Source organism: Pteropus vampyrus, unplaced genomic scaffold, assembly GCF_000151845.1.
Source record: "Pteropus vampyrus isolate Shadow unplaced genomic scaffold, Pvam_2.0 Scaffold25, whole genome shotgun sequence".
In the NCBI taxonomy this organism is placed as follows: domain Eukaryota; kingdom Metazoa; phylum Chordata; class Mammalia; order Chiroptera; family Pteropodidae; genus Pteropus; species Pteropus vampyrus.
Genome location: NW_011888806.1, coordinates 3,628,654 through 3,641,725, shown reverse-complemented (window position 1 = coordinate 3,641,725; position 13,072 = coordinate 3,628,654). Strand labels below are relative to the sequence as shown.

Genomic DNA, 13,072 nt, shown 5'->3' with positions numbered 1-13,072 from the left:
CTAGAAACTTTTGTAGTTTGACAGACTAATTTTATGTATATTGAATATGATGATAAAAATTTTGGTCTCATATTTCATATGGTTTCTTTAACTTTTTTTTCCAGTAATTTGTCATTATTATAGATTACAGAAGAATTTGTATATGGCAGATGAGGGGGGAAAACTTTTCCCACAGATAGTGTCATTTGCCACAGGTAGTTTGAGAAGCACTGCTTTATAGAGTTGCATACACGTGTGAAATGTTAAATAGTATAAAACAGTAAATGAGGGAAAGGGCCATGCCTGTTCTTTTATACTTTTTGTCAGAATTCAGTATTAAATGGAGTGTCTTGTAGGGATAGGCCATTATTAAGTGTTAGTGATTTACACTATGAAGATTTTAAAAATGTCTTAAAAGTGAGTCTCTGTTATTTTTAAGCTACACTTATCTTCCATTAGTGAAATCATGATTTTACATCACTTTGAATTAATATTAATTGTGCTTCGAGTTCCTAAATTTTCTTAATGGATTTTTGTCGTTTTGCAGCATCTTTAGCTTGTGGATTTTGAAAGGTTTGTGTATTTTTTCCAGCCATCATAGAAGTATGCTGGCACTGGTGGTTTAGGAACCACACTTTGGGAAACACTGTTCTAAGGTTTCATTAAATCATTAGTTCTTAACATTTTTTTGGTCACAGATGCCTTTGAGAATTTGGAAAGCTATGGACTGACTGAATGGAAAATACATGCGTATTTGCACAGAATTTGCATACAATTTCAGGGGAATTCATCTCATCACTGAACAGAACCCAGAGAGGAGGGAGGATTTGGAAAATGTGAATTTCAGAGTTAATCTGTTCCTAGGAAAACTAGAGTTCACTAATTCACTTTTAACATGTGTAGCTCTATATGACTTTTAAAAAACTGTTTTCCTTATTATAGAGTGATTACAGAGAAAGTAATTTCTTTGTAATTAACAAATTTGTTTGATTTTGAGATGTTTGCGGATGTGTTCTTTTTTTAACTAACCACCATACTTGTCACATTTCTGGTAGGATTATATTTACACATTAACTGCAAAGCATATTAAATCTCTGGGTTTAAACACACATGGATTAGCTATTAAACGAAAGTGTTATGTGGCATCTTAATAGTGAATTACAGTTTAAGAAGGCATGTTTCAGTTTCATTAGGATGGTGATAGAGAGGAATAAAGATGTTATTTTAATAAAGAAGGACTCGTCATGGGAGATACATTTAGACTACTGGAACAAATAATGTGAGCAGAAGCCTTGTGTCTGAACTAGGTAGCTCAGTAGCCACATAAGGAAAGAGGCATAATCCTCTTCCGTTTGGTTTTGTAAGGCATAATGACACATACTTTGAGGTATTCTCTCATTGCTGCCATATAAGGTATTTGCTCAGACTTTTGGGTAAAATTGATAGTTTGACTCGTAAGCCAAAAAATAAGGCCCATAGTTAAAGTAACCAGTGCTCTCATGAGTCAGGATTTTACAAATTTATTCACAGAGAGACATCAGTAATTGCTTGTTTTAGCTCACCATCCTAACCTACAAAAAGTCAAACCATTTTATTTCACAGAAAAAGATATTAAAATGAATCCAATGTAGCCTCAGATTTTAAAGGGTGTGTTCACATTAGACATCCAAGCCAGAGACTGGCATTTTATATGTAGTTGAGTAACATTTACAGGCTGGTAAAGGCGCCAACACTATATAACAATAAACAGTGCAAGACGTTAAGTGCTGAGTTCAATATTAGATTAATAACTGCTGGAATAATAGTAAATAAATTGGGATGTGAAAAAGCCTTAAAGGATATGTCTGAGAAAAAAATCAGCACTTTTCAAATGTTCTTTTACTTCTGCTCACTTTTTACTTTATCTCTCTTGTTTATTTGTGGTATTTGGTGGTGATTAAGTAGCACTTATCGTTCTACAGGAAAACAAGTTCTGTTTGTTCTCTGTTTTGCTGTAATGCTCCTAAGTTATTACATTTTTTTGCGGTGGGAGAGAGTGGTACAGAAAGTCGCATTCACGGTATTCTAGGAAGTATGTGGGCGATAAACACCTAGAGATTTTCAACTATCCAGGCTAATATGTCTGGATCCAATTTTTTTCCTCTACAATACGTACTAGAAAATAACATTACAAGACAAAATTAAAGATTGACCATTAATCAAGTATTTTTTCTTTTTTGCATTTAGTAAGCTGCATTATTTATAAATGTAGAACTGCAACCCCTCATCCCTGTCTAGTAGTTTATTTTATTTTTGTATTTATTGAAATTATATTTCTTAATGAGTACATATGTCAGTTTTTGCTTACTTTTTTTAACAGTAAGGCATTTTCACTGTGTGTTCACCTCCCATAGTTAGATTTCTTTCTGTCACCACATATTTTGACCCCCTTTACCCTTTTTTACCTCCTCCCTCCCCTCTCCCCTCTGGTAACCACTAATCTATAGTCCATGTCCATGAGTCTCTGTTTGTTTGTCCTGTCCATTTGTTGCTTTTAGGTTTATATCCCGCATCTAAGTGATATCATGTGATTTTCAACTTTTTCTATCTGGCTTATTTTGCTTAGCATGATTAAGTATTTTTAAAAATAAGACTTTTCAGTGCTCTCCTCTGCCTCAAGAAAATTCTGTTGGTCAGATTGAAATAATTTTATTGGTATATTTCTCCAAATTTTAGTAATAGCACTGTTAGAAAAACAATAGCTTTTATTTTCCCATGGATTAGTTCCCATGGTTTTCGGACATGGGAAATTTCTGTTAGTGTTTCTTTCTGTAGCTGTCATATTTATACGTTCCTTTTTCACATTTACTAAGTCTGATGACATTCCTGTCATACCCATGGTGTTAGGCTCATACATTTCCAAGCAGTCCATATTTGTTGAAAATATGCAGAAGGTTGAAAACTTGGATATTGATCGTGGCTCACGATATAGGTACCTATCTCCTACTTGTTACCCATAGTATGTAATGGAATAATTACCAAAGTCAATTTCTTTTGAACCAGTATAAATTGTTCTTAATAAACATCTAACTATTAAAATGGTGTTATCTATATTATAAAAGGATCTCTGTAATATACTTGGGCCTATCTATCTAATCTCCAATAAATCATTTCTATTCCTGACACCTGTTTTTCGATGTTTGTAACTAATGGCTTATAGAGGTTTTTGGGTGCATATCAGGAATTTCCTCTGCTGTGGAAGGATATATTTCATTAGAGAATTCTAAGAAAGTGTTTGAGTCACTGCTATGGTTCAGTGTTTTGCCTCTTTATGAAAAAGCTTAGAGCAATATAGTAGCTGTATTAAACACTCATTTTAAAGAGAAATCTTAGGCAGTTTGACTTATTTAAATAATATCTGCCATAAATGGGTCCTAGCTTTTAAAAATGAAAGCTCTGTAGTGCTTTTTTTTATTGAATTTCTTTTTTTTCTGTGAGTTCAATGATTGGTTTGTTTCTGTGATGAACTCTTGAGAGGTAATAGCCATGGGGAAGGGTTAATCTAATAGGTATATCTCTAACTCCTTATGAATCCCAAATAGCACACTTCTTTGAGGATAAGATAATATTTTTTGTCAAGCGCATTTTTGAGATCCTTGTCTAAGTGGTATGCTATCTCGAGATAATAATAGTTTATTTCAGTGCAGTTTTATAAAGACGTAGTGCAATTTTTCTCTTTTATTAAAAAGTTGTAAGATGAAATGCCGCTGGAACCACACATGGAGGCTGAGCATTTGGAGGAAACCTAGTTATAAATTTTATTTAAGTACAATAAAGTTAATGACATGTTTAATGACATACATAAACATTACTTGAGTTAATTGGTTCTAAATTATAGTTATTAATTATAGTCATTTAGATTGTTTTAGTTATTGAAGTCAAAGTGTAACATCTCTAATGAGTTATTATTTTAATGTTCAATTTAAATATTTTGTGCATTTGCACATGAATGTACAACACACCTAGAGGCAAGGCCTGGATCTAGCTTACCAAGCCCTCATCGTCTTGTTTCCCTGTTCTACCCCCTATAACAGTACCCTCCTTTGTTCCTTTGCTGCGTGTTCGCATGTTTTCTTTCCTTCTTATCCTTTCCTAATGTGCAACTCAAGGCTTCACAAACATCACCTTACTGATTCTTATCCTTTGGCCTCTTGGTACAGTGGCAATACCTGTCTGTCCCAGGAAGTGGTGATATGAGGTCATCATCCCGTGGGAATGGAATTTGAAAAATTCAGACTTTGATAGTGGTCAGCGGGGAAGGAGGACTTGGTCAGCCGGGGTTCTGAATCTGTGGCATATCAACCTCTGTTGGAGTTAGGGGAGGATTTAGGCAGAGGAAAGAGAATGAATGAAGGAAGCATGTTTGGTCTTTCTTTAAGGAGGGAAGGGATAAGCCGGAACGTCTGAGTGGTCAGTTTGAAAAGCCGTCTTCTCTGCCCTGTAGGTTGAGAATTGGTGGCATAGTATAGTAGTAGTAGTAGTAGTAGTAGTAGTAGTAGTAGTAGTAGTAGTAGTAGTAGTAATAGACATATACTGTGCATTGTGTGTGATATGTGCCTTGATAGTGTTTTAATCTGCTCAACAGCTCTGTGAGGCAGCTGGAATTATAGTCCCCATTTTCAAGGAGAGATAGCTGAGGCTTAGAGAGGCCTATTAAAATCATGTCACACAATTAATAGATGACAGAGCATGAATATGAACTCATGTTTGCCTGACTTCAAAGCCTCTGCTTGGTACTGTGTTCTTACTTGCTGTATGGACGTAGGCAAGTCATTAATCCCTTTGAAGCTCTCGTTTCCCATCTGTAAAAATCTGATAGTGGTAAAGAATGATAAATACTTCCCAAAGTCCCTGACTTACTGTTGGTGCTCCATAAATAGTCCTAATTACTTTTTCTGGGTCATTTCTTTCTTAGGGCAGAAAAAGACTATATGAGAGGAACTCCTCCTCTAAAATGACTGAAGAAAAGTTACTTTTGGTATTTTCTAGTCAAAGTAAAATGGGGGAAGCACAAATCCATGCTGTCTTTTTTGTTTCTGTCCTCCACCCCACCCACCCATATACACACACAGTCTGCCCATCTGCATTAGGAAACAGAAGCTTAGAGGTAGTTCCAACATATGCAACTTAAATGAGACCACAAAGCAATGTTTTTAAAGAAGCATACAACTATAGTTAAGTTCATGGAAAGTTGGACAGCAGCACTGAAAAATGCATTTAAAGATCAAAAGCGAAACATTTGCTTGTAATTAGTTTGATTTATACTAGACTTGACCCAGGAGCTTCCCACAACTGCTTCCTTCCTACACATTGTGCGTTTATGAAATACACACACTTATGGCCGTCACATTATATGTACAAGATTTACTGATGACAGAAAGTTATTACTGCTTCAAACAAATGCAAGCTATTTAGACTTGCTAAAACAAAGGAAAAATGAACTATGCAAATAATGAGTGACCTTATCGTTTTTCCTTAGCTGCTCACAATTCATAATAATGCTACATCCTACCCAATTAATGGGGGAAAAAAACCATTTATCTTTCTATGAGTGGATGGCTTGACAAAGTGGTTCTGGGGATAAACGAAACTCAGGAGTAAACAAGTCTTAAATATATTAATATTTGTTGGGCTTTTTCTACTATACATATAGCATTGGTCAAGGCTCTTCATGCTCTTTAGTTTAAATTGTATGAGTAGAAAGCCTGGGTATTGAATAATAAAAATTGTTGGAGATTTAGAAAAGATGTTAATGTCAAAAACCCAAAACAATATTACTAAGCTCAAAAAACTAGACAAAAAGGAGTTCGTTTCATAGTTTAAATCATATGAAAGACTGTACAGATGGCAATGGGTATTTGTTCCATTTCTAATAATTGACTGAGAAGGGGTTGAGATTAAATACAGTCAAGCTCTTCCTAACAATTGTTAGATAGAGCTACTAAGGTGAGTTGTGACATCGCTTTGGAGATCCTAGGAAAAATATATTTCTAACTATCCAAAATGGATTTACTTTGTTCTGTTGGAAATATGGTTTGATTTTTAACTTTACTTAGGTCAGTTCCGCCCAATGATTAATTAATATTCTTATTTTCAGATTAGAATCTATTTTTCTCTCTTTGGTGAATTTAGGTATACTTCTAGAATTTAGCATATTAAACTGGTTTATTGATTTACTGATTTATTGATTTCTTATTTACCACAATTTAATCAGATATTTTTCTAATACCAATAATATTCAGTGATCTTGTAGAAAATTATAAATATGATCCTTGACCTTATGGTGCTTGTTTTGAGGTTGGAAACAAGTTGGTGACAAGTTATAGATGACTTGTATTTCAGGGTTCAGCTGTATTCTACATTGTAGGAAGCAGAAGATATTTGAAGTTTTTTTTTTTTCTTACCCTCATTTTATAAGTAGTTGACATGATTGGAACTCTGCAGAGTGAAGTGGTCATGGGGCCACCATTATGGAAAATGTGGAGATGAAGGAGAGGGGGAGGAATCTGGAGAGTTTGACAGTAGGGAGGCTGTCAGAAAACTCTTGTGGTAGGTAGTAGGCAAGGCCAAGGTGACAGATGACCAGGTTATGGACTAGCATGGGAGAGGAATGGAAGGATCGACAAAATTTATTAATTTCTCTAGATGTGGTACCCAAGAAGGAGGCAGAATTCACAGGGACTATAGGATTTCTCTTCTCCATGTTCTAAAAATAAAGGTAGTAGAGTAAAAGCAATTTTAAAAAGATAGGTAATTCTGAGAAGTTGTATTTGAACATCTGGAGATTACATGATCTCAGAATATAGTAGGCAACTGGAACAAAGGAATAAGAAAAATTTTATCTGGTTATGACATTAGATTTGATTATTTCCTTTACTTTTATATTACTACAGGACTGGGAGCATTTAAATTGCTTTCGTTGGGTACATTTAGAGCAAATGTCCATAGATTTCAGTGTTTCTATTTTAAGGCTGCTTTACGTTAGGACTGGTGAGGTATTTAGCTATATGTTCTACTTGTTTTCTTGTTTTGTTTTGTTTTAATGCTTGCCTTTCTTGACTAAAATAAAATATAGGATAAATTATGTTTATACTTTTTCTCATTATCAGGATTCAAATTTTAATTAATTTGCTGATTTTAATAGGAAATAGATGTCCCTTTGCACTACCAACAAAGTCTTTCAAATTTAACTCTTATTTTAGGATTAGATCTATACCTTTACGCAGATAACTCAGAGATAAGCTTTAAAAACTGGAAGGGACCTTAGGGAAAGCCTTTGAGATCATCTAATACAGTGCCCTCATCTCTCAGATTATCTGAGGTCAAGAGAATAGTAATAATAGCTAACATTTACTGAGCTATAATCTCACATAATCATTATAACAACCCTATGAATAAGTCCCTTAGAAAGTGGTGGCATTGCTGCGTTAGGAACTGTTTTCTTTTAAATCTCTTTCACAGTTTAGTTCCGTATATTAGAGAAGAACAATTAGAATTTCTGTTATTAAATTAAGTGATTTTTAAAGTATTTAAATTAATAAAAAGAAATACTAATTAAAAGATAGTTCACACCTGTTATTTAATACACAGTCACCTGCCACTTAACGACAAGGATGTATTCTGAGAAATGCATCGTTAGGTGATTTTGTTATTGGGCTAACATCATAGACTTCACTTACACAAACCTAGGTGGTATAGCCCACTACACACCTAGGCTGTGTGGTATAGCCTATTGCTCCTAGGCTACAAGCCTGAATAGCATGTTAATGTACAAAACAACATGAGATTAAATCAAGCACAAGAGAAAGTGATGAGATCAAGAGATGTGATAAATACAAGATGTGTAAGGCTGCTGCTGACGTAACATGGCATTCTGCTCTACAGCCAACTTTTTTTTTATAAACAGAGTACACTGTAAAATAACAATAAAAAGTATAGTATAGTAAATATGTAAACCAGTAACAGTCATTAATTATCATTATCAAGTGTTATGAACTGCACATAATTATATGTGCTATGCTTTTATAAGACTGGCAGTGTAATGGGTTTGTTTACATCAGCATCACCACCAACACATGAGTAATGTTGGGCTATGTATGACATTAACCCCCGCTGTGAGATCACTAGGCGATAGGAACTTTTCAGCTTCATTATAATCTTATGGGACCACTGTTGTATATGCAGTCATTGTTGACTGAAATGTCATTATGTGGTGCATGACTGTATTAAAACAATATCATTTAATGTATTTATTGTTAATTTTAAAGACTTTTTTCTAATTCCCAGGTACACGCACACACATTACTTTTATATTTTAATTTTTTGCCGATACAGTATTTAAAAATATATTTAATAAAATTCTACTTGTTTTCTCCTTTATCCTAAAATACAATTCCTTTAATTTTCATTGAATTTTGAAACTACTTTGTCAATACAATATATATGTAATATGAGGTATGTATATGTATACATATATAATATAGTTATGTTGATATGTTTTATATGAGGTAAATTTTGATCTGTTTTGTTACTCTGGGAATTTTATTTCTTTAATGTTAACATTTCATTAATTTTTCTTACCTTCAAATATCTGGGCAGCTGAGAGGAGTTTTTTTGGTTTTGTATTAGTACAAAGATGAAAACGAAATCACTATATACTATCTATACGATAAAGAATGTTTCATTTGTAAAGTTTGAAAATTTTCTTACTCTTTGTGTCTGTTAGATTTTATATATGCTTGCTCAAATAGATATTTTTCTTACTAATTTCAAGAACTATGTCAATTACTTGATAGTTATATTTTAAGAATGAAATAAATTTCAAATTATGTAAAATTTTAGTTTCTTCTAATTCCACAATTTAAAACAAATGATAGATTTTGCCAGTGTTAATATGTGGCATTCATTCAATCAGCATATATTTCATGAAGGTTTATGGTGTGTCAGGCACATTTCTAGCTTAGGATGTAGTGGGGAGGAAACACAGACATGGGCTCTGCCTCCGTGGATCTAGCAGTCAGTATTTTCTTGATTTTAGATCCAAATACTTGTATACTTGGATTCTCTGCCTTGGTCATTATTTTTAAGGAAAGTATTTGACAACTGATGGTAATCAAAACCTAACTGAACATATACTATCCATTGTATTTATTGCTTTGCTTCCAAATTATGAATTCCAGAACTTGGTTCTTGTTCAGTTGGCTGAGAGCTATGTTTTATTAAATCACAAAGTAATTTTAATAAATTGTTCTCCAAAATATTATGTTTTTTTAAAAGTTGTGGTAAAATATATATATCATAAAAATTAATCATTTTAACTGTTTTAGGTGTACAGTTCAATTGCATTAAGTACATTTATAATGTTGTGCAATTATCACCACTATTCATTTCCAGAATTTTTTATTATCCCAAATAGAAACTCTATACAAAATCTTTAGTTTTAAGTATTAGAGGAATATTGGTTACTTTCTGTCTTTTTTGGGCCTAGTCTTACCTATACGTCCAGCAACACAGTATTCAGTGTGGTCTACTTGTACTTTTGAATTCAGAACTTATCATTTGAATTAGAATGCTGTTGTTGTTGTTTTTGATTTATGCTTGTTCCATGTTTCTAGGTATCTGTTAAAATTGCATCATCTTTCATTTTACTGTAATTTTATATCTGTTTGCTTCTTTTGGAGCAGTAAAATAGATAGACATGAAATTTGAAGGAGATCAAACAGTAATGTAAATAGAAAATTTTGCAAAAAAAGGAAGAAAGATTGGGGATCAAAAACTGTGGTACACAAAAAAGTCTCACGGTCTCGGACACACTAGTTTCCTTGGCTGCCTGTTAAATGCCTGGAACAGGAAACATACCCAGTATAAAAGATATTTGGGCCTGTGATCTAAGAGAATTCAGCCCCCCAAACACTGGATATGAATTGGACTCAACAGGAAAAATAGTTCTGTAGATCCTCCATCTGTATTACTTTTTGTGCTCAAACAAAAATACAACTGTTTAAGAGTTTTAAAAATTACTTCTAAAAGAGTATTAAATACCCTATTCGGATTATATGCTTTTTCTTCTGCTGCATATTTCCTTGGCTACTTCTCTTCCTCATTTGTAACAATCACACACTATTGTTATACAATAAAGAAATGGACAAATTATCAGGGAACCTTTCTTAGAAAATTATTTTAGTTTTATAGAACAAATAAGAATCTGAGAAAATAAACATAAATGTCATCTGATTTTAACTTTGCCTGTTAAACAAAATAATTTTTATTACTTTGTCTAATGTTATGCTAATCCACTTTTCCTTTCATATAAGCAAAAGTAAAAATTTCATCTGTTTTATTCTTTACTTTTTAAAAAGCGACACTCCTAATTAAATCTATTTATTACAGTTAAAAGATGGCGGCAAAGCCTCCCAGGCGAATGTGAGAATAGGTGATGTGGTTCTCAGCATCGATGGAATAAGCGCCCATGGAATGACTCATCTTGAAGCCCAGAACAAGATTAAGGGTTGTACAGGCTCTTTGAATATGACTCTGCAAAGGTAAATTGCTTTTTGTTTGGCTCTGAGAGCGAAAACAACACTGAGGAATGCGTTTTCATGTGTCTGATTCTTGGTGTTAACTAAAAAGCTTTTTCTACTACCTTTGTTTCTGATAGAGAAATAAAAAATATAATGGCTTGTAAATTGGCTAATCGAGCAGTAAAATAATTGGTGGAAGCTTTGGATTATTTCTCCATAAAAAAGGCATGTATTTACATACTAATAAAAATTCTGTCTAAAGCTTCAGCAAGTTTAAGAATAAATGAAATTTCTTGATGGATTGTGCAGGCTAAGAATTCTTATAACAGGATAAAACTCTTAGACTTACTATTCTTGGCAATATATTAGGGGGTATTCTTTTAAGGTATGATTTGACTTTTCTTAGTATGTCGTCTTTTCTCTTTTTCTTCCTGAGTAGAAAACTAATTTTTTAATATACTCATATGAAGTCCAGATTTTCCAAACTGACTGTTTTTAATGTTACTCAGCTTTAATTTATAGAATGGCTAATCATCACTTTGATAACATGCCAGGCGTTTTGAACATCCCAGTGTTTGATGTACATTGAAATCACCTGGATTGCCTTGCTAAATATACTGATAGGAATCAGAATATCTGGAAGTAAGAACCAAGAATTATGTATTAATAAATTCTCTGAGATTATTGTGAATTATAAAGTTAGAACCATTGCAATATCTGAGGGTGTAGGAAGGAGAAAAAAGGAATGAAGAGAAGGTGATTGAGTGATATCTCTGAATCTTTAGGTTTATAAGAAAAGTGGCTATCATTTACCAGGTGGTTATGGAGGGTTTTCAACAAGTCTTGTTTTTAATGATTACAAAAGTGTTCTTTATTGTATAAAATTTAGAAAACACCATTTGCCCCCCCCCCCCCCCCCCGCCAAATCTCATAGTCTTCCATAAATTTTCATTTATATTGTACATTTTTAAGAGGGGAATGACATGTGGTGCCTCCAAACATATTTGGCTGTGGAAATTTTTTTATCTTGGAGTCTCTCCTGGGACTATTTAAAGGATATATACAGGGTAAATTATATGTACTTGTCTGGAGGAGTATCGATTTGGTCTTAAAACTGAATAGTAAAATTTTTATGAATTTAGACTTACAGATTTACTTTGCTGTATCATGACTTTCAAATTAGTGTCCTTTTTTGACCCCCTTGGGAGAAATTCCTTTTAGTGGGATTGTTGAGTCAAAGGTTATGTGTATTTAAATTTTGATAACTATTAGCTATACATTTTAATGCATATAAAAGTAATCAATGAGAAAAATAACCTTGCTAAAAAGCTCTATTTCAGTAGTATTCTTTCTGTCCATATATAAAAGTGTGTACTTTTATTTATTACTCATTTTTATTTATGGACATTTTTACTAAGTATCACTTTTGAAAAGGAACCAGAAAGTCAAAAAGCTTAACTTGTGTTAGATATCAACAAAACAAAACAAATCCAGATGATGATGGGCTGTTTCTCAAATTCTGAAGTTGAAAGTTTATATAGGGTGTAAGCTCTTTCCCTGGGCTGTGTATGGTTTCTTTCATACTAGCCCACTTGTTTTCACAGTGTGCTTTCTGTTTTATGACCCAGGACCCAGTATCGTATCTTCTATTGAAAACACTTCTGGGTCCCCTAAGAATAGTTGGAAACCAGAGGTTACCCTGTTTGGATGCATTTCCAATTTATGTAATTTACTACTACCTATAAGAAAGATTCTTTTAAGCTACTTAAATACAAAATCTAACAAACCAACTTGTTGTAAAGATTTGGAGATACTATTTGACATTGTCTTCATATTTCTGAATATTGATATTCATGGTCTCAAAATACAAGAAAGAACTTTAGGATCCTGTTGTTATTCATTGTAACTCTTCCCAACTTTTTGAATACTTCTTGCGTTAGGTAATATCAGCCTGAAAAGAGATTTGCATTTAAGAAAATTCAAGGTAAAATGTTAACAAAGCTACTGAAGAAATACTTTTTGCCTTTTAAGGAAAAAATAAAACTTTGCAGAGTTATCTTCAGTTCTTCCCTATACTAAGACCATTCTCTTCTTAAATTCTCTCTCCTATCAAAGCAAATATTTTTCTTTCCCTTATTTCTGAATTGAACAGCAGCATCCTTAACTGGCCTCCAGTCACTTTACCTTCTTTTTCCCACTTATCCACAACCAAATGCTCTGCATTCTCCTTCCAATCTGACTTACCTATAACAGTACTTTCTTTATGTAACTCTTTTCCTCATAAACATGTAGTTTTCTTCATGAATATGTAGTACTTTACAGACTTGTCTTGGTCCAGTTTCTTTAGAAGCAGAACCTGAAATGGGATTCATGTGTAAGTGATACGTTAAGGGAGTTCTTTCAGATGTTACTTAAAGGGAATGAGTGAAGCAGTATTGGGAAGAAGAAAGAGATGAGCTGGGATGTGGTTTCAGGGGATATCTAGCCTCAGCTAAATCCTGTAGGGAGCTTAGGGAGTGTGTGTGTGTGGCGGG

At 33.4% G+C, this 13,072-nt stretch overlaps 1 protein-coding gene across 5 annotated transcripts in view; it reads left to right on the top strand.

The window, feature by feature from the left end:
* PDLIM5 (PDZ and LIM domain 5) overlaps nt 1–13,072 on the top strand; it is a 192,875-nt gene that overhangs the window by 54,165 nt on the left and 125,638 nt on the right. For all 5 annotated transcript variants that reach the window (XM_011356275.2, XM_011356276.2, XM_011356274.2 and 2 more), the window contains one exon: nt 10,408–10,559. In XM_011356275.2, coding sequence (XP_011354577.1) covers nt 10,408–10,559 — 152 coding nt within the window. The remainder of the gene's footprint in view (nt 1–10,407; nt 10,560–13,072) is intronic.